General features: G+C 44.8%; 1 protein-coding gene across 1 annotated transcript in view; it reads left to right on the forward strand.

Annotated features, from left to right (window-relative positions):
* Positions 1-836: 836 nt before the first annotated feature.
* Positions 837-25,169, forward strand: part of LOC122399432 (zinc finger protein 853) — a 116,481-nt gene continuing 92,148 nt past the window's right edge. The window contains exons 1-2 of the mRNA XM_043400110.1: positions 837-2,568; positions 4,222-4,326. Of these exons, the coding sequence (XP_043256045.1) occupies positions 1,480-2,568; positions 4,222-4,326 (1,194 nt within the window). The 5' untranslated portion in view covers positions 837-1,479. The remainder of the gene's footprint in view (positions 2,569-4,221; positions 4,327-25,169) is intronic.

Genomic DNA, 25,169 nt, shown 5'->3' on the forward strand with positions numbered 1-25,169 from the left:
ACATACAACACGCACATCGACATAACGGGGCTACGAACTACTCAGGGCAAAACGGGACGAGCAGCGTCATCCGCGAGTGCGATTCTTTCTCACCCGGCAGGCACAGAGGCCGCGGCACCGGACTTCGACAAAGAGCGTTTCGCGTCCGCACAGACTGTCCTTCTCGTTCACACCGTCCGGGCTGGGCAATCCTGAATGTTAACCTGAACTTAAGTGTACGATAGACTTTAAGTTAGATAGAACAAAGAAAATAGGGTGTTCTCCAGTGTCGGAGGACGTCCGCTCGCGCGCGCATCAATTCGCATCACACGACACGCAATACACACACGCATACACACACATCACGTAGTTACATACGACACTTACACGCAAATGCAGACCAGAGGAAGGAGGAACTGAAGAAGAGACGAGAGAAACGCGTATGAAACGCCGAATCGCGGAGACGCACGCGCGCGATCAGTGACGGAATACGAAGATCCGCGACCGCGTTACGGGAAATACGTATATCGAAGAACCGTAGGAGGCGAAGGGTCCATCGGTCGCGTACCAAACGACCGATCGGTGGTCGTTCGCGTACTACGCGTAGGGGATCACGCTGGTGACGAGAACCAGAGAGGCAGCGGGGAGAAGCTCGAGGGCAGAGCGAAGCGCAGCCGAGGCTAAGAAAGAAGACAGAGGTGTACCGAGGGAAAGAGTTTCATGAGCGAAGTAGCGGGAGGCAGCAGCAGCAGGCCCGGGAAGTCGAAGCAGGTGGCGAGTAACTGACGTTGCCCGCCGCCCACGTCGAGCGAGGATCGTTGTCCTTAGGACGATCCTGGGTTAAGGAGCACGCGATACAGCGGGGAGAAAGATAGGAAGGAACGGCGGCGAGCGCGGAAGTGTGCCGGCCGTCGAGCTGCTTACCAGAAGGGGTGCGAAAAAGCGGGCAAGCTGCGCCGGAAGGGGGTAGCCCGGGCTTCTCGCGAAGGCCTCAAAATTTCGGACGAGACGGCGGCCCTGGACCTACGTGCCCAGACGCAAACCCAACCCGACTTTGGCTTGGATCATCACCAGCAGCAACATCACCATCAACAGCAGCAGCAGCAACAACAACAGCAGCAGCAGCAGCATCAACAACAGCAGCAGCAAGGCCAAAATCCAGAGTCGCGTCCACACCATCACCTTCAGCAGCATCATCATCAGCATCACCCCGGAAATCATCTCCACTCTGGCGATTCGGGGGGTGGGATAGGAGGTGGAGGAGGTGGCGGTGGAGCAGGTGGAGGTGGCGGTGGCGGTGGCGGTGGCGGAAGTGGCGGCGGTGGAAGTGGCGGTGGTGTTGCTGGTGTTGCTGGAGGAGGAACGGCCGGGTCCGAGACGGACAGAGCCGTTAGGATCCACGACGAAGACGACGAGGACATCACCGAGAGGGAGGACGAAGAGGAGGACGAGGATCCTTGCAGCACGCCAGAACCGGACCTCGAGAACGAGCCGGAACCCATGGAGGTCCAAACATCGGCCGTCACCGCGGCGGCCGCGAACCTTCACGCGCTGCGACAGCATGTCTTTAAGATGTCCGATTACTGGCAGCAACCACAACGGGGGCCGCCCCAGCATTCGCCGGGGATACAGCACAGCCCTATCTCGAATTCGACTCAGCAACAGCAACACCAGCAACAAGTGCAGCAGATGCACAGCCCGCTCGGGCAACAGCAGCAGCAGCAGCAGCAGCAACAACAGCAACAGCAGCAGCAACAGCAGCAGCAGCAGCCGAACGTGTCCCAGGTACAGCAGAGCGCCAACTCGGGATTAGGGCAAACCCCTAGCCCGCAACAACAAATGCAGCAACAACAACAGCACGCGATGTCCATGGGCCAGCAAACGGCTCAAGGAGCGCAACATCAGTCTTCCCCGGCACCGACCACGCCGTCGCCTCAAGCGGATCATCAGAGCGCCATCGCGTCCAGCATGGCACAGAGTCTTCACAGCTTGGCGCAGGTACAACAGTCCATGTCTCAGGCGTCGAGTCCGTCGCTGGCCGTCCAGGCGGTCCAGGCGGCTCAGGCGCTCAACCAAAACTTAGGACAAGCGCTTACGCAAGCGCTCACGCAGAACATGCAACAGAACCTGGGGCAAACGTTGCAGCACAATCTCGCGCAGAGTCTGACGCCGAGTTTGTCGCCGCAGCAACAGCAACAGCTGCTGAACCAACCGCAGAATCTCAGCCAGGCGAACCAAAATCTACAGCAGAACATCCAGAGTCAGGCGCAGAACCTGTCGCAAACGTTGCAGCAGCAGGCGCAAAACCTGTCGCAGAACCTCGGCCAGAGTCTCAGCCAGCAGGCGTTACAACAACAAGCGCAGAACTTGTCGCAGAATCTGCAACAACAGGCGCAGAATCTGTCGCAGAATTTACAGCAACAGGCGTTGACCATGGCGGGCACCATCGCTCAAAATGGCGGTCTCGCCGGGATGAACATGTCCACCAACCAGCAACAGAACTCCCAGAACTCGATGCTGAGTCCGGGTGCGACCAGCCAAGACTCCCACGACACCAGCCTGACGGAAAAACTCGTCAACGAGCTACAGGTGAGAGAACGCGTACGCGATTCGAGAGACCGCTCGCTTACATTATACATATTTTACTTTCGCGCTTTTATTTTCTCGATCTCGGTTAGACTCGCCCGTAGCCCCGGAGAGAAGAGATAAATAAACTGGGACGAGGCAACCGCGATAAAAGTGCATAATGCGCCGATAAATAGGGTCATTCACTTGGGCCGACTGACGCCGGACAATACTTTCAAACAGTTTTCTGCTGGCGGGGAAAAATACATTTTACTCGCTCGTTTGCAAACCATAGTAAATTCTCCGTAAAACGATACCGAGCCCCTAACCTACATCTAATTCGTATCTAACGCGAACCAGGACGTCGTACGCGCGTCACGAATCCTAAAATTTGTAAATTCCGACCCAAGATCCGCGGAGGTTTCCAGATCAATTGGTACGCAGACCGTCGGTGGTCTCGCGAGGGGGAGAAAGAAAGGGACCCCGGAGCCCTTCGTGCCGCGGAAAGTAGCGTCGGCGTCGGTTCGACCGGATGACTTTCGATAAATCGCGCGGCATCGTCGACGATTCTCGCCGACTGTTTGAATCTGCGACTGTACCGAGATACACTGACCATGGTTCACGCACATCGGAATACGTTGACTTACCGCGTCGCGTACTCCGCGCCACACGCGTACAAAACACGTACACGACACACGCGCGCATACCCGCGAGAAACGAACGAACGGGGAGGGCAACGAGAGTGAGAGAAAGAGAGCCCAAGCACGAACGCGAGAGCCTCCGAGGGCCGGCTTGCGAGCGAGCGAGCGAACGAGCAGCCAGGCGGCCAGGCGGCCAGGCAGCCAGCCACGCACACATTAGAGTCACGGGGCCACAAATGCAAACGCGGCCCACGCACACCGATGCGACGAGATGCAGATACGTCGTCTCTCGGGGTTCTTGACCCGCGCAACACAGATAATACTATACGCATACGTCATACGGTACGCCGAGAAGATGTTCTCGAGAAAATATCGCGGCGTGCTTCTGCGATGCCACAGTCCCGCGAGCTTCGATACGAGGAAACTAAGTAAATATATCCCCGCGGATCCGCTTCGGTCTCGCCGCTAATAGCAATTCAAACGTTTTCTTTTTCTCTCTTTTTCTTCTTTTCCTTTTCTTTTTCTTTTTTTTTTCCTTCGCGTCGTTTTCACGCGAGATTTTCTGTACCGGGTGATTCTGGAAACTGGAACGCAGCCACGACGATTCGCGGAGGAAAAGTCTCAAACTTGTACCTATTCTTTCCTGGCGTTTTCACAAAAATACCATTTCTTCGACTCTCTCAAACTACCGCAGGCCCGCCTCGAGCTTCTACGCGCACAATAACGCGGAATGCCTTTGAGGAAAGAATCGTGGTATAAGAAGGCCTAGCTGGTCACAACTTTCTCCTCTACGAATTTTCTATAGCCCAACCCAGTTTCCTGTATCGACAGCTTCGACGTTACACACTATGTACGTTTTTTTTTTTTACGTAGCAAGACTTTTTCTAAAGAATCTCTGCGTTCCGCGACAATGGAACAGCTAAGAGACACCTAGTGTCCCGAGAATTGCTAGACAAGCGATTTTATAGTAATGACTGGTTAGCGAACAGGGCATGGAAAAAGTAAACTAACACGAGCCTCCTGTCTTGCCTGATAGTCTCGTGCCTCTGCGGCGGGACTTGGAGGTGCAGGAGGCGCCGGCGGAGGAATGGGCAACATCAACGAGCGCACCCTCGAGGAATGCTGGTCCACCCTGCAACGAGTGAGTTGAACACTCAGCCCGTTCAAGATCCCCTTATTATTATTTCTCCTCGTCACACGCAGCTTCCTGTTCAATATACCTCTCACTTTTTCTTTTCGCCGATTCCCGTAACAGGATCGTCGTTTTATCTCTTTTTTTTTCGTTCTTCCCGCACGTTCATGCAGCAACCAACCCGCTGACGTTCTACGCAACAGATGCATCCTTGGTTTTTTATTCTACGAGAGTTTCGTTTCGGTTCCGGTGCGTCCTCCGAGCGAGGACGCGCCCATCACCAGTGTTTCTAGTCGCATACGTGCGTACATTTTTTTTTTTTCATTTTTCGTTGTAGCGATGTTTCTTTTTTGTTTATTTTACCCACCCCCCAACACCGCTGGCATGCTCTACGTGCGTGTATGTGCTTCTGTATGACTTGTTGTTTACTCTTTACGTAAGACAGAACCGTCGACGACGATCGAGCTCTCGATCGTCCCAACGATCGACCGCCACGGCGCGGCGGTTCGAGGAGCGATCCACGCCGAATCACGGGACGCGCGGTGAAAATTTTCACGGACGGTATCGTGGGTAGACGACCGTCGTCCGGCTTTAGCGTCTCGACGAACGGTACCTCGGCAGCCCCGCGAGACAATACCGCGTTTAATTGTTCCATACGCGTATTCCACGCACGATGCAACCGATTTAATGGGACAGTCCGTCACGATCGATAGTATACGAGTCCCCGCGTATATGGCGTTGTCCTTTTACGAGCCAGGACCGAAATGAGGGGAAAGGAAGGCACCGCTAACGAGCCGTGAATCGAGTCGGACTATCGTTCGACTCGAAAGAACCGCGATGTCCGCGGAGAAACGGAGAAAGGTAGCCCCCGTAGGTAGAACCATAGAGAGGGGGCGGGGAGGGCAAGGGGAAAGAAACGAAGAGAACAAGGAGCAAAGAGAGGAGCGGTGAAAAACTTTTAAATTCTCGTACCGAGTACGAAGCAACAATTTGTTTCGTTAAGTAGCCGTGCCGCTCTTTTGTTTTTGCGACTTCTTTTATTCCCTACCCCTCGACCGTTGGGGGGATGAATGGAAAGGTGGAAAAGAGGTGGCTGAGTGCGGTTCCACCCTCCACCCTCCACTCGTCCATCGCCACCTTGAAAGCAAGTCGCGGAGCGAGGCGAAACTTTCGGAAAATCGCAAAAACGCCTTGCGATGGCGAAGTTTTCGCGTTTTGTCGAGATTTAATTAAAACATTCGCCTTCTTTGTACCGTCCCTGCCAAGGATCTCCATCGGGAGGGACAAAACGAAACGAACGACGCGCCCGCGAACCTTTGCTCGCCTTTATCGTTTCGCGAATACGTTCGACCGGCGATACGAGCGAGAAGCGTTTCGTTATCGTCGTTTTATTTACGTTTTAAGGGAGATAGCCTCGAAATCTTCCGATTTTTACGAATATTCTATAACTTTGAGACTTAATTTATCGAAAAATTCCAAAAGTTGATAAAATCCTGCCCAAAGCCATGCGTTTCTTTAAGATTTTTGCAGGTTTCAATTCCTCCAAATATTCTGCGTATTTTGAGCTCTGATTCATAAACAAATTACTAATGTCAAAAGTGCTATTTTTAAGTGCTTCTATCTTTAACTGTGATCAATTTTTCAATCATGACACATTTGTCATCGAGTTATGTTTTTTTTATAACATTTATACAATTTTCTGGAGTGATGAACGTAGTTATCGAAAACGGTGCTGATTTTCTTCGAAAGTTTAACGTATTACATAAATTATCTAATATGTGTCGAAAACAGGCTCTGATAAATAATCGTATAAACAAATATTCATCAAGTTATGATGTTTTTTATATAAGATTTATAGAATTTTCTGGAGTGATGAACGTAGTTATCGAAAACGGTGCTGATTTTCTTCGAAAGTTTAACGTATCACATAAATTATCTAGTGTCGAAAACAGGGTTTGAAAAATAATCGTATAAACAAATATTCATCAAGTTATGATGTTTTTTATATAAGATTTATAGAATTTTCTGGAGTGATGAACGTAGTTATCGAAAACGGTGCTGATTTTCTTCGAAAATTTAACATATCACATAAACTATCTAGCATGTGTCGAAAATAGGCTTTGAAAAACAATCGTATAAACAAATATTCAAAATAAAAAAATGATGATTTTTGTTAATAAAATTTTGCTTCTAAAAATGATAAATTCTTTAACAAATTTCCTTTAAGACTTGCCATGAGTCTAGAATACAATAATTCAATGAAATTTTGACAAACTATTCACCGAACAAGAAAAATTGAACTATATAAATTTAGAATTATTACACTTATTAATTTTATAGGAACTGTAGTATCGAAGAAAGTTTGATATTAAAAGTTCTGGAGCTTGACTAAGTTTTTAATACGATAATCCTCTATGAAAGTGTTCCAAGGAATGTCTTTCAACGATTTAAGATTTATCGAGGCATTTATCGTTTCGACACCTATCAATTGCGTCAAATTGCATACCTGTTTCATTGCATTAACAACCAGATAGAAATAAAGAAAATAACGATATAATACTTATGAGTCAGTCTGAACTTTAAACGCAATTAGTACATTTTTCAGATAACATTTCACCTATTTTCTTTTATCAACGTTTCGATTTATTTTTCGACTTATAAATATAAAAAATAATATTCATCATTGTAATTGATATTTATTGATCAACTAATTTCAAGATTAGAGTCTGATAAATCGTGTAGAATCGATCCCAGTCGTGAAATTGAGCTTTACCTTTATGTCACCGATACATTTATGTTGAAAATTAATACTCTTGTTCATACTAATCTATGGAATGTCTTCGAACGATTGAGTTTCGACACTTATCAATTACGGCGAGTTTTATACCTATTTCGTTACATCCACAACTTGTTAGACATAAAAGCAGCAATAGAGCGCTTAAAAATCACCGTCAATGTCGAATACATTTATTCAATAAATTCTCAAAAATGAAATTTCGTGTACCAAGTAACTTAATAAATTTTTGCGTTAAATTCTATTCGAGGAGAATATGTACCGATACAACAAAAGTATATTGCGTTCAATTTTATTTATTTTATTTATTCAACCAGTAAATATCGTCTCGTATACAATAAAGTAATTACAGTAAAGAGTGCGGAAGTATGTCCATATGAAATAATAGCATTTCGTGTTAATTTAGAATGAAAAAGATTTCAACGTTTCTGTAGTGAAAATTTGAATGTAACTTTATTGGTTTTTCCATAATCGTAAAAAACTGGGGCACGTGTTCGAAATGTACGATGATCGACGCGGCGTTGCGTATCGTGGGAAAACAAAGGGCACCAAGGAAAATTTAAAGTCGAAAACATTCACGCGCTGCAACACGTTGTATAAACACTCGTTGGCGAACGGTTCTCATGGTTCACGAGGAGGAGGGTGTGTATGCGCATAGGCGGCAACAGCGAGAAAGAGTGGTTTTTGTTCTTTCATCGGCGCGAAAATTAAAATCCAATTATTTCGACACCTCTGCCCAACCCCACGGCGATTCAAATGAATTTTTTGCGCCCAACTCTTTCCCTCTAAATCTCTCTTTCATTCCGCTTTAAACCGGTTCGTCGTCGAAGGTAACGTTACACAGCCACGGGCTTACCCTTGACCGATCCCGGAGTCCCAATCTTGAATCGACGACAGCTGCCAGAACCGGAACTGCACCGGTGAAAAGAGGAAGACGATGAAAAACGGAGGGATGGCGAAGAAGTTCCGAGCTCTCGAGATCGATACTCGTTGAATCTTCCGCTCAAAAGGCGTAAACGGTCGAAAAGAATTCGTTCTTATTCCAAACGAAAGTTCCTTGTTGATCGGGACCTCTGAAATATCGATTTCGCGGCCGGTATAATTTCCCGATAACTCAAACAACTGAAAGTACCGATTACGTCCTAGCTACCAATGGTTACTCTGTTCATTCGTAACCAATTTCTGCCATCGATGTCCCAAAGTGTTATATCACTCGTCCAAGTCGTATCGAGGGTCGCTTAACATTAAATTTAAATTTGAAAATAATAAAAGATATTGAAAAATGCTTCGAATTAAACTTGCGCTGTTTTAGGAAGCCTGGAAGTTTAAACAGAGTTTCATTTTAATAATGTAAATTTTACACCCTCCATTTGACAATTTTCCCTACTGATTCACTGGCTCCTAAAAATAGCAAGTTTTATTTAGAACACTTCTCAATATTTTTCGGTAATATACAAAGAAGTACTTAGTTTCAATTAACGAACACTTGTGAGAGGACAGCTCACAATGTTCTCCCTTGAATCGATAAGAAATTTATTTCGAGCTTTGCATTCTGCCACAGTTTGGTGCAACCGGTGTTCCTAAAATACTACACCGTGTCTTTTTATTTTTATTTTCTGTACACAACGTTACTTTCAATGGTGAACTCGCTAGTTCAAATCATCCCTAACGTCCGTGTTATTTAAAATGTTACAAGTATCAGGACTTTCAAAGTGAATGGTAAAATTTTTTGCCATCCCCCGAGCAGATATTATTGCGATCCTCCAATCGAGAGAAGCCAATGGAGAATAGAGACGAGAGAGGGGGGCAAGATTCCGAATAAAATTTGGCGGCTTCTTCGAACAGTGGATCGCCTAGACGCGTCTTTCTCACGTTCCATCCCCTTGAGCGCAAATTTTTTTACCTTCGACCCCACGATCGTGTTATTTAAATAACGGTGTTCGCGCGCGTGCCATTGTTTCACTAACCCTTCTACTATTACGGAAAAGGGGGGGGGGTAGGAAGGGAGGGCCAGGAACGAAGCTTTCTGTTTCGAGTCGAAGAAGAAAACCTGGAGGATGAAAGACGAAGGGTGGGGAAAGTACTTCCGTGCCGCGTAGCCGTTATGGCGAAGGCGAAATTACGACATCTCAAGTCCAGGGGCAACCATGCCGGCCAGAACGTACAAAGTTTCCTGGCTTTTCAGTAATTTTCTATGATTTTCAGATCGCATGATCGCTAACAATAACGCCGGTCCCGCGCCGACTGTTAAGATCCTCCTAATCGAATTGTTCGATCTTCGGTGAAATCGTGGCGAATCGGTTCTGGCTTCTTTGCAAACCAAAAGGGAGTAGGTGGGGCTCGAAGTGTTTCGAAGACGTTTCTGTTAGCGATATTGCGATCCATCGGTGAAAAATCGCGTGCAACGACGCTCGAAGGATTTCGCGAGGTTCTAAGTTCCGCTACGATCGGGTGACACACGGCGAATTAACGTCCTACGACCGTTTCAATTGACGAGATCGAGTGACCACATAGTTGTGTGCAATAGACGGAGTGATTTCGAACGAGTGGTGGAAAATTTGTTGACACGTTTCGAGAATGGAATCTAAAAAGTGAAGTGAACGAGAGTCAGGAATCTTATTCCTGAGACTAGCATTGACATGTACAATTGATGTGACTGGTACACGAACCATGTTTCTCGAAAATAAACTACGTGAACGGGGATACCTGATCTTATGGTGACGCGTAGCTAGTTGTAAAATAAATAGTTATTTTTGGGGTACTTGATAGTTAGGTGAATTTCCTTGTTTCTATGTTGATTATAAAAACGTACCAAGAGTTTTCTTCGATGCTTCGTGATAGTGGAAAAAGTGGATATATATGGTCATTGCACTGTATTCTCCAATTGAAGACAACCGCGTAAGTAGTACATGGAGTATTTTAGGAAATGAAGGCATTTCACAGTCCTTTGCGTGGAGAATCGTACATGGAAATGTATCGCGTCCCTATTGCTCACCGGAAATTTAGAAGTTGCATTTGAACCTAAGTGTAGACTACATTTTTATCAGTGATCAGTGTGAGCATAATTGTCAGAGGCGAATTTAGCAAGCTAAAATAGGAAGTAACATTCGTAGAAACATATGCTCGATATGATCTTCTTTTTCAGTTTTTCTGTTTCAATAATTCTTACAATAACCTGAATTTTTAGTATTCAATGATGCTAGCTGTTATATAAATTTAGTGAGTCTTCTTGGTGATAAGAATATCCATGAAACGTGTCTAATATAGTTCTATGATAATTTCTATTTGGATCAATAATGTCAGGTTATAGAAATACAAGAATAGCGAAGTCAAATATAATAATAAAACTTGAACGGATAACAAACTATGATATAGACCTACTCGGAATAATTTCTGTAAAAATAATTGAACAATTGATATAATAGAAAAGCAATTATAACATAGAAACAAGATCGTATTGGACACATATTTAAAATTTTTTTTTTCTAATCTTAGTATAGTGAATTTGGCTCTGAAGTTATGACCTTTTTTTTATAATAACAAGACACTTTGATGAAGTATTTTAGAGAACCAAAATAAGATAAATTTTATGTTCGATTAAAATATTTGACTTAAATATTTCCTATTTTATAGCTTTCCGAGTATAAAAATTGTTGGCTCATTATAAAATTAAACTATCAAATATAATTAGACGATTTGAAAATATTTATGCCATCTGAATATTATATTAGAAAAATTTAATAATATTTAACACCCTGAGAATTCTTTATACATAAGATTTCGTATGAAACAATGTTTTAAATTTTATAAGTGAAATTTCGAGAGAAATAAAACAATTTTTGTTATGAAAATGAATTTCCAAGTGTCGTAATGTATGTTTTCATTTGGTTCAAGTTTCCCATGAATGATCTTCGAATATATGCGACCATTTCATTATTATGTGAGCATAATACACATACTCGTGTATCAATCTGTAACGTTTGATCACGAATATTTCCCTCCCCGGCGAATTCATGGCTTTCCTCGTCCATTGGGCTGCGCCACTCGTTTCCTCTACTTCTATCTTTCTGCAAAATTCGCGTTAATTCGCCCGCGAATTCCGTGAATTACTCCGAATTCCGCGAATTGCAACGAATTCTGTGGAAAGGTAGAAGTAGGGTAACTAAGCCAAACAGCCCGACGGATGGCGAAAAACGATGGAGCCCTCTGGAGGGAGAAATATTGTGTGCATTGTTTGGGTATAATTTCAAATGTACTGAATTTAGTGCCTTTAATATACAAGAAACCTAATTAATTCAACACATAAATTGAAAAGAAAGATTTTCTACACACACAGCTTATAAAGTTTTAAACTATTCTAAAAATTTCATTGATCAAAATGTTACGTTCTTCTAATATATCGATGTAAACTCTCATAATCAGTGTTTTTATAATTTTGGGGGAAATTCTGTAAAGTTTGATAACACTTATGCTAATATTTACGATCGTTACACAGGATGGGTCGGAATTCATAGTAAAATCGAGCAGGGAGTGATCTTACGTAAAAAAATAAGAAAAAAATTTGATATGACACTTTTTTACACAAGTTTTATTTACCGTCTTGTCAAAACAAATCGTCTTTGTTGAGAATTGAAGTGTATCCATCAATTTAAGCAACACGAAAAATCGTCTGTACGAACAAATAAATAATAATAATATATTTATTAGATAATTGAGTTTTAATATTTTGTTAGTCCACGAGCACTAACTATATTGACTCGTTTTAGCAAAATTTAGTTATCTATACTGATTCACCCTATTGGTGTATTATAGCGTCTTCCAAGAGACTCGATTATGAAAATTTAGTCATGTATAGCGGTTCATTTTGTGTATAGTTTCTTCAGCATAATTTAGTATTCTTATAACAAAATTATCAGTAGCAGTCTCAGCGAGTTTCGAAGCTAAATTTTTTTAATCTTATTTTATAGACAAGTACATCTTGTTTTTTGGTTAATTTGCTTATCCAACCAAAATGGTTGTTGTAGGGAAATCTTCTTTGTTTATAACAATGCATTATATCATTTATTTATTATTAATTCTCTATAGCTTGCTTCCATTTTTTATGGACACCTCATCAATAAACATTTCAGTTTCTTGATAAGACTCCTAGTATCGATCATTGGATCCTAACATCGACTGATCATGCGAGTGCTTATACTTCATCATTCTAAAGTAATGTTTACATTGAAAACTCTTGGTCGTTCGAATGCTTTTGCGATGCTCTAACAGTCAGCGTTTCTAAGAAATTTTTTGCGATCATCGTTTACGATGCAGGATCATTTATTTCTCAAAGATTAATCGGTACAACTATTATTCCCTCTAAAAAAAAAGTATCAAGCCATTCATATTAAAAGACTATTAATTTAATAGTTGCTTACAGAAGTCAATAAACGTCCCACCGTGTTAAGTGATAATTGTTTTATTTCGAAGCCGTTTGAACACTTTTACGAGCCACTGTTCGGCCACATTTGACGCGGAAAAAGAAACGAGCGACCATAATTGATGTTCTCCACTCCAGATATTCCTTTGTTTCCAGTTATTCCTTGTGAAAGCTTTCGTGTTAGCACTACAGTGACTTTAGAAAATCATTTATATATTCGCATAAGATCATAATATTCGTTATGAAGTAATAGTTTTGTTATACGTCATTAACCCTTGGATTTGCAAATGTTAAGACCAATCTCTATATTTTTGAAATCAGAAGAAAGCATTTGGGCATATTAGCGAACAATTATTATAATAGAAAAATTGTTGTAATTGAGAAACAAGATCGTATTGGGCATATGCTTATATGAATTTTTTTTCTTATCTTAAGTATAGTGAATTTGACTCTAAAATTATGACCTGTAGAATCTGAGTAGATCCTTTTTTAGTTCGGTATACATATGTTTACAAAATAGACTTAATTTTCATTAATGTCACATTTGGAATGAGAATAATTCACATGCAAATATCGAAGCAAATCGTCGCCATTAAATCACATACTATAATTAGATATTTTTATGGATAAACTTATTAAACGTTCCTCTTGAGAGAAAAATACAATATTCCAGGGAGAAATGTTATAATCAAGAATTTCTTTAAAAAGAAAAGAAATGATTATTAAACAATAACTACACGACTCAGACTAAATGACTCGGAAAACGAAGTCGAAAACCTTTCCTAATAAAATATTCTATCCTATTAACATTAACATTAATAAATTCTTACCATAATAATGATCCTAATAATAATTTTAAACGTCCATTTTAATTAAACAAGCACGGTAACCTCCAAAATAAAGATACTCAATATTCCATCCGATCAACATTAATATTACTACATTCTTACCATAATAATGATCCTAATAATAATTTTAAATGTCCATTTTAATTGAGCAAATACGGTAACCTCCAAAATAAAGATACTCAGTATCACCAATGCATTCCTACAACTATGAGTAATATTACTTTTCATAGTAAAAATAGGTTAACTTTTTACTCGTTTTCGATAATATTTTCGATAGTAAATCGTGCTCCTGTAATAAAAATGAAGCAGTAAAAGTGCTAATTCGTGGATGCTCGGGTAGACGAACCGCGGATCGTTTCGGTTATCGACAGAAGGGTTAATCGTAGCCGGCGCAACGATCGTTAAGAATCGGGGAAAATTACAAGCAACGCGGGACAGCGATCGACGCTGCCCTGCCGTGATAAATAACTTGTCAAAAGCGTGGCCGCGTGACGCTGTCGAGGAGAAAGGTGCGCGCGCGTTACAAAGTCGCGCGCCGCGGCGGAACGTTCTGCGCGCGGCGCGTACGGTTTCTTACGTCCTCCTCCTTTTTTTTTCCCCCCCCCCCCCCCTCCGGCCGTCTCCGTCGTTCGTTCGCCGCGGTTCCGCCATGACCTACCCCAAGCGGTCGACGGGAAAAAGAAGGAGAAAAGGGGGGCGGTGGGGGACGGCGTGGAGGGACGCGGGCACCGCGAGCGGAGAAAAACGGGGAGAGGGAGAGAGAGAGAGAGAGAGAGTGAGGGAGAGGAGCTCGCGCGCCCACACACGGCCGAGTACGCGGCGCGGATCAACGGGAGAAGCGGAGGTTGGCTCGCGGCTGGCGAAAGAACGAGACGGAACGGCACTCGGGCGAGGAAAAAGGGAGGGCGGGAGACGCGGGCGGTACGGAGTTTATTCTTTGTGTCGCGCGTATGGCTGCGCGCTTTTTTTTTATCGTTCGTTGACTCCACCGCTGTTCTGCAGCCGCAGAGAACGCGTTCACCGCATCGCTCGCCGCGATAAGATTACACCGGGCAGGGGCGGTGGTCGTGCACGATGCACGCGCGCCAACCTACCCAACGATTTTCACGGACCGCTTGGTCCAGATTCCGAATTCGAATTCGCGCGCTGACCGCCCGTACCGATCAACGCGATTCTTTTATGCGAACGGTCAATGGGGGGGCCCGCGACACCACGGAACAAACGTGGACGCAATCCAAATAGGCCATAGACGGCACCGAGATGCGTCATTTCTTATACGATCCGAGATGCGTCATCGGACCCCTGACCAGACCACTCCGCGACGCTAACGCCGGGATATAGGTCTGAAAGATTACGGTTTACATTTAGGTGATTCGTACATTGTCCAAAGCCTGCCAAAAGTGAAGTGGCTTCCAACAAAGAATTTGGAAGTACCCTTTAAGGGAATACAACAATGTTATTATTTTAAAGTAATTATTATTCATTTATTAACGGGAATAAACCCTTTAGTATACGTGATGTAATATGTAAGGAATTACAAATGTGGATTTTACACAATCAAAATTCTATAGAATATAGAAACACATAAGCAAAGAATGTAAAAAGAAGACAAATTTACTTTGAATTAGTTGTAGGTGAAAAAGTCTCTTAGCGCAAAGGGTTAAGTCTCACTAAATAGAAACGTCTGGAAATACTTATTGCCATCTTCGGGACGTAACATTTCTTCCCGCGTACCGAATTTACTTTAATAGCCTTCCTCATGCTGTGCTTCGCGGTCCACCGGATGGTGTTGTTTCATTTCATTAAAATTTCGCTCGATCATCCACCGCTGTTCCGTCGTAATAGACGCAACATCACTACGAATCAATATGCCTCTCTTTATTGGAACGTGGTCCAACGAGCTCCAATTTCCTAAACACGTTGTATTATCGATCAAAACGATAGTTATCGATCCAAGCTTCGTTCGAAGTATCCACCGATCCACACATTCGCGTTATGGAAGAGACTAGAACGTCCAACTATTCGCTCGGTCGTAAAAGTTTGAGAAATACTGCTTCGGCATTTAAGCAAGGATTATCTTCTATAATTTGCCGAAACTTTCGAGCGACCGTTATCTTACGTAGTGCCGATAATTATTGCAAGACGGACGTGTACGCAGCAGCCATTAATCTGCGCTCGAACGCGATACATCGAGACACGTTGGAGCAGGTAAAAAGCCGAGAAAATGCAAAGGGGAAGAGGTCGAGAAAACCCTTGAGATACGATTTCGTTGGTCGGAACGAAGTTAAGAAAACTCGCCGGTCGGAAGAGAGACCGCGCGCGTATCCCAGAACCTTTCCTCTCCTCTGGTTGGAACTGCCGCGGCAAAAGATCGTTGCCCTTCTAAATATAAGTTTGCAAAATCGAACAGCAAAACTGCGGAGTTTTGCCGTGGTCTGTGCGGCTCTGTGTGTATATTGCCGGTAGATCAGCCCCCTTCTTCTTCTTCTTCTTCTTCTTCCCTTCTTCTTCGTCTTCTTCTGCCGGCTGCACGCTGCTCTCGCGCTCCTCTTCCTAGCGTGTCGTTTGGTCCTCCTCCGTCAGACCGTATCCTCTCGTTGGCTCTCTCCTACTCCCTCGAGTAGGAGCCCATATCCACCACCTCCTTCGGGTCCCCTCTTCGGGTCCCTCCAACGCCGATCCCCACTGTTCTTGCTCCGTGACCTCGAAGGCCTGCGAATCCGCTCTTTCGTTCGCCTCGACTTTCGGACAAAATTCGCCTGCTCCCCTGACCGTAGTCGTAGGTCAGGATCCGACGCGGCGCGCCGAACGGGAACCGTAGAATGATCCGGGACCCCTTCTGGCGAATACGAGACGAGCCCGGGACGACGCCGCATAGCGGAACCACCGTAATCCCGACTCGTTCTGGACGACCATTCCAACTGCAAAATTCTCCAATTTCACCGCTGATTTTTCCCCTTCTTATCGTAACGATCGTTTGGATCAATAATTAATTAACCTTCTCTGAATCTAAATCTGACTTAACCTGTTGGATCGTTGCTCGTTTGTAGTTTGTAACCGTGTTCCTATTGTCCGGTTGGTCTCGATGAAATTCGCGGCAAAGCTCGAATTTACGGAACACGTGACGTGCACAACGCGTATATCGCATCGTTTACCAGCCTTCGAAATATTGATAGCAGTCGTTTATTTCTGGAGCAAGAAGGGCGGAATCGCGGGTAAAAACAGAGCGCCTGTAAGACGAATGATCGATGCCACGGAGCGGAAAGTCGGTGGGCCGGGGCTGTCGGAGACGGAAAGCGATGCGCGAAACAACGGAGATAAAAAAAATCCGACCGTGTGGAAAAAATAACCGAGCCGGAATCTGGGTCAGCGGGGCTCCGCAATCGCAATGTGCCAATGTCAGCTGCATGGATAGCAAGAGTAGCGAAACCGCGAGCAACGGAAACTGTCTTCGCGTGGATCGTCGATCTTTGTGGAGAAGAAACGAGAGGGCGACGAGAAACCCCCAAAACTAGAAACGTGATCGACGACGAACTCGACGAGGAAAGATTTCGTAGAAACGGTTTTTTTCTCGAGAAACTTATCCCGCGGAGGCGAACGAAAGAGCAACAGAGTGTTCGGAGCGTGCACGTTGCAGCGGCAAACGGCCAGCGTCATCGTCATCGTCATCTCGTGTATGCGTGGGTGAATAGCCTAGCCGGTCTCGAGCAACAGAGACGGGACAGAGAGACGAGAGAGCCTCGAAGGGGAACGGAGCAGAGAGAGAGAGAGAAGGCGAGCAAATCGAGAGAACAGAACGAGCAGTTCTCGCGAAAAAGAGACGGCGCGTATCGTGCAGCAGAGGGGGATGTGGAGAAGCCGCGAGAAGGAAGAAAGACGCCCGCTACCGCTCCGCTCTCCTCCTCTTTATCCCGGAGTCCTGTTCCCGCGAGATCTGAAAAATCTTGGCTAGATTTTGGGTCCTTGAACTCGCGACCCGTCGAAACCGCGAAGAGCATCGAATTGGGGGGAACTACCAGAGCCCAGCCGATCGGGAGCACCCGGTCGGGGCACAAACGGTCTCTAGGGTCGTTTAGGGTCCCGCGTCGTCATCCCTCCTAGACTCGTAGATAAAACGTACGCGGTCCTCGTCAGCGGGATGGCAAAGCCGCAACCCCACTCCGTACTCTCGTGGATCCGCTCTGGTAGCTTCTAGAGGCAAGTATTCTACCTTCGGACCTTCGCGCCAGTGCCCCCCACCGGCTGGTATCCGGCCAATCGGCCGCGAGGACGCCGGCGTGAAGCCTACGCGACGGCGGGCAGGCCGATTCTCGCCGGCGCCCCAGCATTTTATACGGAAAAGACTCTTTAACGAAGCACAAGGTGCGCACGCACGACCAACTTCACGCGACACCACGCGCGCACCGCGTCACACGCACACGGGGAGGCGAGAGTGCGACGAAGACGACGACGACGACGACGACGACGACGACGACGACGACGACGACGAAAACGACGACGACGACAACCGCTGACAGAAACAACGTTTTCCATCTCCTCCTCTCCCCTGGTTCGATTCCCTCTCCCCTCCCCCCTGTTGGACGTCGTATTTTTCCCGGCGACGAGACGCGAGCATCGTGAATCGAGAGAACAACACCGGCAGACTTCGTAAAACGTGAAGATTCAGCGCGGGGATCGATGGTCGATCTGGATCCGAGCGGTTCGATGGTTCGCGCGGAGGGCGCCGCGAAAGAGATCGGTTCTCGCGTCGCGAGGAAAAACTACGGAGGATGAGTGACAACGTGCGCGGCATTGACAGCTGACAGCGCGCGAGGAATCCTCTCCGTCTCTCCCGCAACGCCGTCTCCGTGTCTCCTCTTCGTCTTCGATCACGACGGTGTCCCCGCGACAGTGTTATACCTTTCCCGCTCTATCCTGTGCTCCCTTCGTTCTCCGCGTCTTCTTCTTCGTCATCCTCCTCCGGCCGTACTTCGCCGCCCCCACCAAGTGACCAACCGCGACGCGAAGTGCCGAACGATGAACTCGGGCAACAGTGTGCCATATTTTGTGATCTTTTTACCTAGCTCCTACCACCGCGTTTTAACTGTGATCCACCTACTCTAGAAAACCGTGCACGATTGAGGTAAGGAGACATACTCTAACTTGTATCAGCGTAACAGGCGAACGGAAAACGGAGACAGGGCGCGGATGGCGGCGCCGATCGTTCTCCTAATCGCGTTGCTCGCGTGTCGCGAACAAATTTTGCGTTTCGATCGTCGTCCATCCGCGCGCGTCTCACGGTGAATCTCCTCTGTCGGGTAGCCTGGACAACCGATAACCAGAGACACCGATCGTCTATCCGCGGGATCACGTGCAAGTCGGGTACGCGCATTCCAGAACGAGGACGACGCGCTCCTTCGAGCGCGAAACACCGCCAACTGGATCGACTCGAAGTCGACGTGTCTCGCCGGAGAAAGATCCTTTCGTCTCCCCCAGCGGGGAAAACGTACACTCGCGGTGCGTTCCGCGCTGCCGCACTCTCGAAATCGAGCCTCCGTTCTCGCACAAAGAAAGTATTCATCGCGAGGAGCCCGATCGGCGGTACCGTTCACCTTGTGACACTGGACCCCCCCTCCTCCTCGGTTGCTTCCAACGACTGTTCTCCTCAGCTTAGCCGTAATCGATCGCGATCGGTCCGGATCGGAGACCGCGTACGATCCGATTTCGTGCATCGACACGGTAGCCATTCCTCCGGATCGTTTTCCGAGGCGTTCGAGAATGCATATAAGCCCGTTCGCTTACGGTACGGCGTTTCGCGTCTGTTTTTCGGGGTGCACTGATCCCGCACGCGAGCTCCGAGCGAATCCACGACCTGCTCCAACCGACTGATCGACCTCCCGCGGAGGCTCGTCACTTGCCAGTCGCCGTGGAACGTGTCCCGAACAGTTTCGTGTACCTCTCTCCCGGTACACGGTGCCCGGCCGTAGCTAGAGCATTTTTCGCGAGCCGCGAGCCACGGTCGCGCGCGGCAGGCGATTCTAAGATGGAGCGAAACACCATTTGCATGCGTCGCGGAGCGAAAGAGAAAGAAAGGTGGGGCGAGAGCGAGAGATCGAACAGCGGAGAGGGAGACGGAAACATGCCGCTGGGAGGAAAGGAGATAAACCGTGAGAGATAGCGCGCGAGCGCGTATGCAGATCGCGGCGCGCAACGGCCGTACCGAAAGAAAAATTCCTTCGACGGCAAAAACTCCGACCCTTTGGTCGCGTGAGCCGTGGGAAATTTCGCCCCCCTGGGGGGAAGGGGGGCAAGCGATTCAAATCGCGGCTGCGCCCCGCGCTCGCACGCAAACGAGACCCAACGGTTAGGGTTTCGAGATCTCAACGTGGCCACCGGTGCACTTCGCGACGAGTCCGGAGAGTTTTCCGGGGGTGGGGGGAGGGCTGAGAGTTCGCGGACGATTTTTTCGAGTTCAACGACTCTCGACCGCTGGCCAGGCGAGGCGGATACACACGGGGGTTTGAGAAATGTCAAGAAACGCAGGCACCGTCTCCCGGCGGCGGGCGGGAGTCGCGAGAGGAGAGACGAACGCGAAAAGAGAAAGAGAGTAGCGGGACAGATGGAAAAGGAGGAATGGGAGAAAGACCCGAGGAGAGCAGACGTGGCAACGGCGCGAATGCAGAATGCACGCTGACATAAAACATACATATATGCAGGATGCAGCGGGCAGCATCCCGAGCCTTCTCTTCTAGGAGCTGAGCGCTGCTAGACGCGGCCGTCAGTTGACGCAACTTTACTCCGAAACGTTGCCGGTTCCCTTGAAAACGTTTCGCGCTCCTCTCGATAAGTCCCGCGACGATCGATATTTATCGTATTCAGAGAATAGGTCTCCGACGATCCCAAAAATCTGATCGTCGCGAGTAGACGTTTTATCGCATCCACCCTTCGAGACGCTTCTGACCGCCCACGCGCAATTTAGCTGTTTTCACTCGCGGGTATCGACGAGAACAATTTACAGTAATATGGTCAATAACTTACAAATTGTGTCTTATCTCTAATCATAATTTAAAATTGGTCGTCGTATGTTATCTTCCGAGACGTACGTGTCTCTTCTTCTTCTTTGTACTTTACGGTTGGAGCACACTTCGCAATCGTTATATTCTTCTTCGAAATGGGGAATAATTATATTCGATCCTCGAGAACAGTCTCTGTTTCAAATCGAAATGATCTTATTTCACTCGCATTAAAGTAATCGCAAATAGCAGAATGGAATCACCATCAAATGGGGGTGACATTGAAATTTTTGTGACATACGTCACAATGGTGAAACATGATTTAGAGAAGGTTGGGAAACACTGGTACAAACGCAACCATGTTAACATACATCTCAATGTACATACGTATAGTGGCGAGCGAAAGTTTCAAAGCAGTTAGTTTTATGTATTAAATGTGGATAAGTACGCTTTAGAGGGAGCAAAGAAGTATGAATTCTGAATAAGATACAATTAAATTATAATGATCTGGAAGGTGGAATTAAGTAGCTGAAACATTTATTTCATCATCAAAATATACTACACTCTCTACAAAATGAATGAATCTTAAAACGTATCTTTTGTAAAAAAAAAAATTTTTGGCATTTTTTCGATTCAAACACTTTCTTTCTGAAAGTATAACTTAAAATACTCACTCATGTGGACATTTTTTTACTCGAAGTACTTTTAGTATGAACATTAACATCACTGTGCTACAATTTCTGGAGTACATTTCTGCACTACATTTGTGTTATGTCATACATCCACCATACAAATTGTTTTTAGCAGTTCTTTTTTCATGCCAATTGCATAAGTCGTTAAGCAAGAATATCCTGATCATCCGCAAACTGGTTAATGAGCATAAGAAACACAACACGAAAGAAGCGTAAAAAACTAAACAGAACAATTCCCATTCTCCGGAATATTAATGTAAAAAGAAATGAGATTACACAATCGACAATAATCGTTCGATGTCAATTGTTCCAATATTACTTGCGATAAATTGTCAATGGTAATTAATAAACGCGTTAAAAAATGTACTTTATTCACCATAGTATTATAAATTCAAGCAAAACATCACCGAGAGAATGTAACCTTAAATGCAAAATTGACTTTAACGATTTCAAAGAAGAATTACTCCAATTTGTACATTTTGCAAAAAAAAATTGAAATTTAATGCAGACAATCGAAAGAGGACTGGCGTCAGCATTTCTTAATGCCGGAAATAATTACAAAATATTTCCGTTAGTTCCTATTTGCGGTAAAACGGTTCATTGAATTCAAATGTCAGGGAATAAACTTTGAAAATTCGAGTGAAATTCGAGTTGAAAATTCGAGTGAGAAAATCATTTATTTAACACGTTCATTGCCACACGTCACATTTGGTTATCCGTTCTATATCCCTATAAACAAATAAAATATAAATTATCAACTATCTATTATATACAATGCTATATTCATTACTTTGCAATAAATAAAATTACTAGAAATCTAGTATGGTTTGTGGGGTATAGTTTTCCCAACAAAATAGTGACAACGAACGTGTTAATTAATATTCAACCCTTTACCGTACAATAACAAGCCTGACACGTCACAAGTTCTTTATATCGAGTCTCACGATCATCTAATATGTTAAAATCAACACACTTTTGCGTTCACGAGTCCTACTCGTAGCCATTCGTTGTACGAACAAATTTAAACAAAGTAGTATGCGTTTAAAAAATTATTTGTAAAATAAAAATTTATTTTGAAAATCTGTCGAGACAGCAAAGCAGATAGCAAAGGGGGGGGAAAGGGTTAGAAATCACTGTCAAATGCAATGTAGAGTGGGATGAGTGGAAACGGGGTCATTGACACGCGAGTTTGTAGATTTTCCGGGCGATCGGAGTCCCGGTTCGTAGCGGCTCGATATTTTCGGCCGGCTTCGAACCCCATTCTTTTATCTCGGCGGCGAACGATGGACGAAGGAAAGAGAGGGAACGAGCGCATCGTGGCTGGTGAACCTGACCTCCGACAATGCACGCCGGCGTCGGCGGCATTCCGTCCGAGCCTCCGCGCGACTCGCTGTTTCTCTTTCCCCCGCCTCGTCTTTCTCCCGGCGAAACCGCGTGCCCGCCATTAAAACGAATTAGAGCCCGCGAGGGACCGTGGCGGCCCTTCAGCGTCGACACGGTTTTCCGCCTCTAACGGGCCGTGTCTCGATCGCGGGTCGAAATTTCGCGAAAACGCGCGACGCGCAGCCCGCCGCCCGCCGCCCGCCGAAGGACATCAACTTCTCTTTTGTCCTTCGGTCGTGATTTGTACGCTGTTACGCGAACGGCTTCAGGGTCGTCCCCGGTGTCGAGGATTCAGCAATCGGTCATGCACTCGGTCAAGGTTACGCCATTATCGACGCGTTAATACCTCGCTGATCCGCTGTGCAAACGGTCCACGGCGCGATACCGAATGACGTTTTTCGTCGTAGATCAACGGAATGCGTTTAACGGCTGGGAGGCCGTGTCCCGTGGAAACGACGATCCCGTCGGGAGCCTCGCGAAGTATTAGTCAGCGTGTGGAACTGCTGGTAGGGAATTAACGTGTTTGTTGCGCGAGTAGGTAGATTTAGCTCCTTGCGCCCGGCCTGACCGTCGATGGAGATAGATTTACCACGGCTGCTACGCGTTTACCGCTACCATTTTCTTTGTGGTGGGGATCTATTTACTTTCTGATCAATTTCACACGGTGGACGTACCTTTGGTTCGCCGTTCGAAAGCAAACGTAATCTACGAATGTTTTACAATTTTCTAGTTTTTTTTTATTTTTCTCTTCTTCGACGAACGTCGAAAGTTCTTTATTTAGATCAGCGACTGCAAAACTGTGACTAGTATTTCTAGAAAAATTCAGAATTATTTTATTCGACCTTGGATGGAATGGAGGAAATTTCATTTTGACCCGAATCTGGATTTTATTATTTTGCATTATAGTGAAAGGACTCTGATTGAATTTGTAAATTCCTTGTTTATTAGTATCATTGATTTTACAAACTTTGACTTGATTCTCGTGTTTAGGAATATTAATGTGAAGAAGAAATATTCCATGGTCAAGATAATTGCCATTTTATAGTGTTTCTAATGACACTTTTTTTTCAAATATTACGGGTCATTTATTCTAGTGTTTGAAAGGAATGGTATAAGCTCGAAGCGTCGGTTATCAATGACCGCCATGGCAGTCAGTGTGCTAGGAAAATGCCTTTTGATAAAATGTATACATTTCTGTATATGTATTCTTTCCAATCTTAAACATGTTTACTTATGATATGACAATGTAATGACTCGCGATGATATGACTGAAAAATTGTCATTAAAATACTATCGACCGAGATAAAATAATCTTTGTATTGTACCCTTTTTCTATCCAATACCTAAATTGTAAAAGTATTATACATTTCTGAGGAAACCCACAGGGATAATTCTTTTTCTGCTTAAAAGTAAGCATTTTTGGATTTCAACAAATATCTTTTTACGTGAATAAAGTATCTCCATGGTAGAATAGATTAGAAAAATCATAATGTTACTGTAGTTGTCAGTTTTTCATAATATAAACCAGGACAGTTTGAAAATTTTTTACCTGACAAAATGGTGGAGTTATAAAAGAAAACTTGACTCTTTTAAGAAAACGATAAAATAATAACTGGTTCCAGCTATACGTAACGCTATGAAGAAAGGTTTGCTTCGAAAGTGAAGTCAATCGGATTGTTAGTGTTCGAGTTAACCCTCCCACAATTCCGAAACATGTAATTTTGAGATAAACGCGTTTAAAGTTTCGCCTGCATCTACTTGAACTACGCTGGTTATATCTACTCTCCTAATGCGCCGTGCACTTCAAACTTTCGTAACGATCACAATTTTTCAAATTTGTTAAAAATAAAATGAACTTCAAATTCATGGAAAGTGTTTCGGGGAAAACTACGCTCTAAAAGAATTAAAAACAAAGATATTTCCAGTGACTGTAATCGACAGGTGTTTTAATAGTTAGAGGTGGATACAAGGGGGTTGGCTACAGGAATTTGACCACTGCATTGTCTTCAAACTTGTTCAAATGATCTTTCTATTCCAAGATAAATATTTCTATTTGTAATTTCTAGTGTTGAGATTCTTCCTGTAATTTTGTAATTTCTATTTGTAATTTCTAATGTTGAGATTCTTTCTGATTGACCTTCCTACCCTCTTGGAGCCCTTTTAGGTTTACCACTGACTGTGAAGAGGTTCACACTCTTTAATATTCAAGAAACTCTGTTATTCGAATTTCAATCGTTCAAACAATTTTTCTCGAAGTGTTGAAATTTTCGTGATTTTTTATTAACCCTCCCCTAATTTATACTCTTTCTTCTAGAGTGATTGCTATAGTAAAATAGCTCAAAACTGTATGAGAACGAAACAAAACAACCATTCGCGTATTATGAGGGCTATTTTAAGGCTATTATTCGAATTTCAATCGTTCAAACGTCTCGAAACTTTTGTGGTTTTTTATTAACCCTCCCCCGCGTCATACTCTTTCTTCCAGAGTGATTACTATAGTAAAATAACTCAAAACTGTATGAGAACGAAAAAAAGCAACCGTTCGTGTATTATGAGGGCTATTTTAAGGCTATTATTCAAATTTCAATCGTTCAAACGTCTCGAAACTTTTGTGGTTTTTTATTAGTTCTCCCCCGCTTCATACTCTTTCTTCTCGAGTGATTGCTATAGTAAAATAACTGAAAACTGTATGAGAACGAAACAAAACAACCGTTCACATATTAT

Source organism: Colletes gigas, unplaced genomic scaffold, assembly GCF_013123115.1.
Source record: "Colletes gigas isolate AHSC1104 unplaced genomic scaffold, ASM1312311v1 Colletes_gigas_Sc00013, whole genome shotgun sequence".
Lineage (NCBI taxonomy): Eukaryota > Metazoa > Arthropoda > Insecta > Hymenoptera > Colletidae > Colletes > Colletes gigas.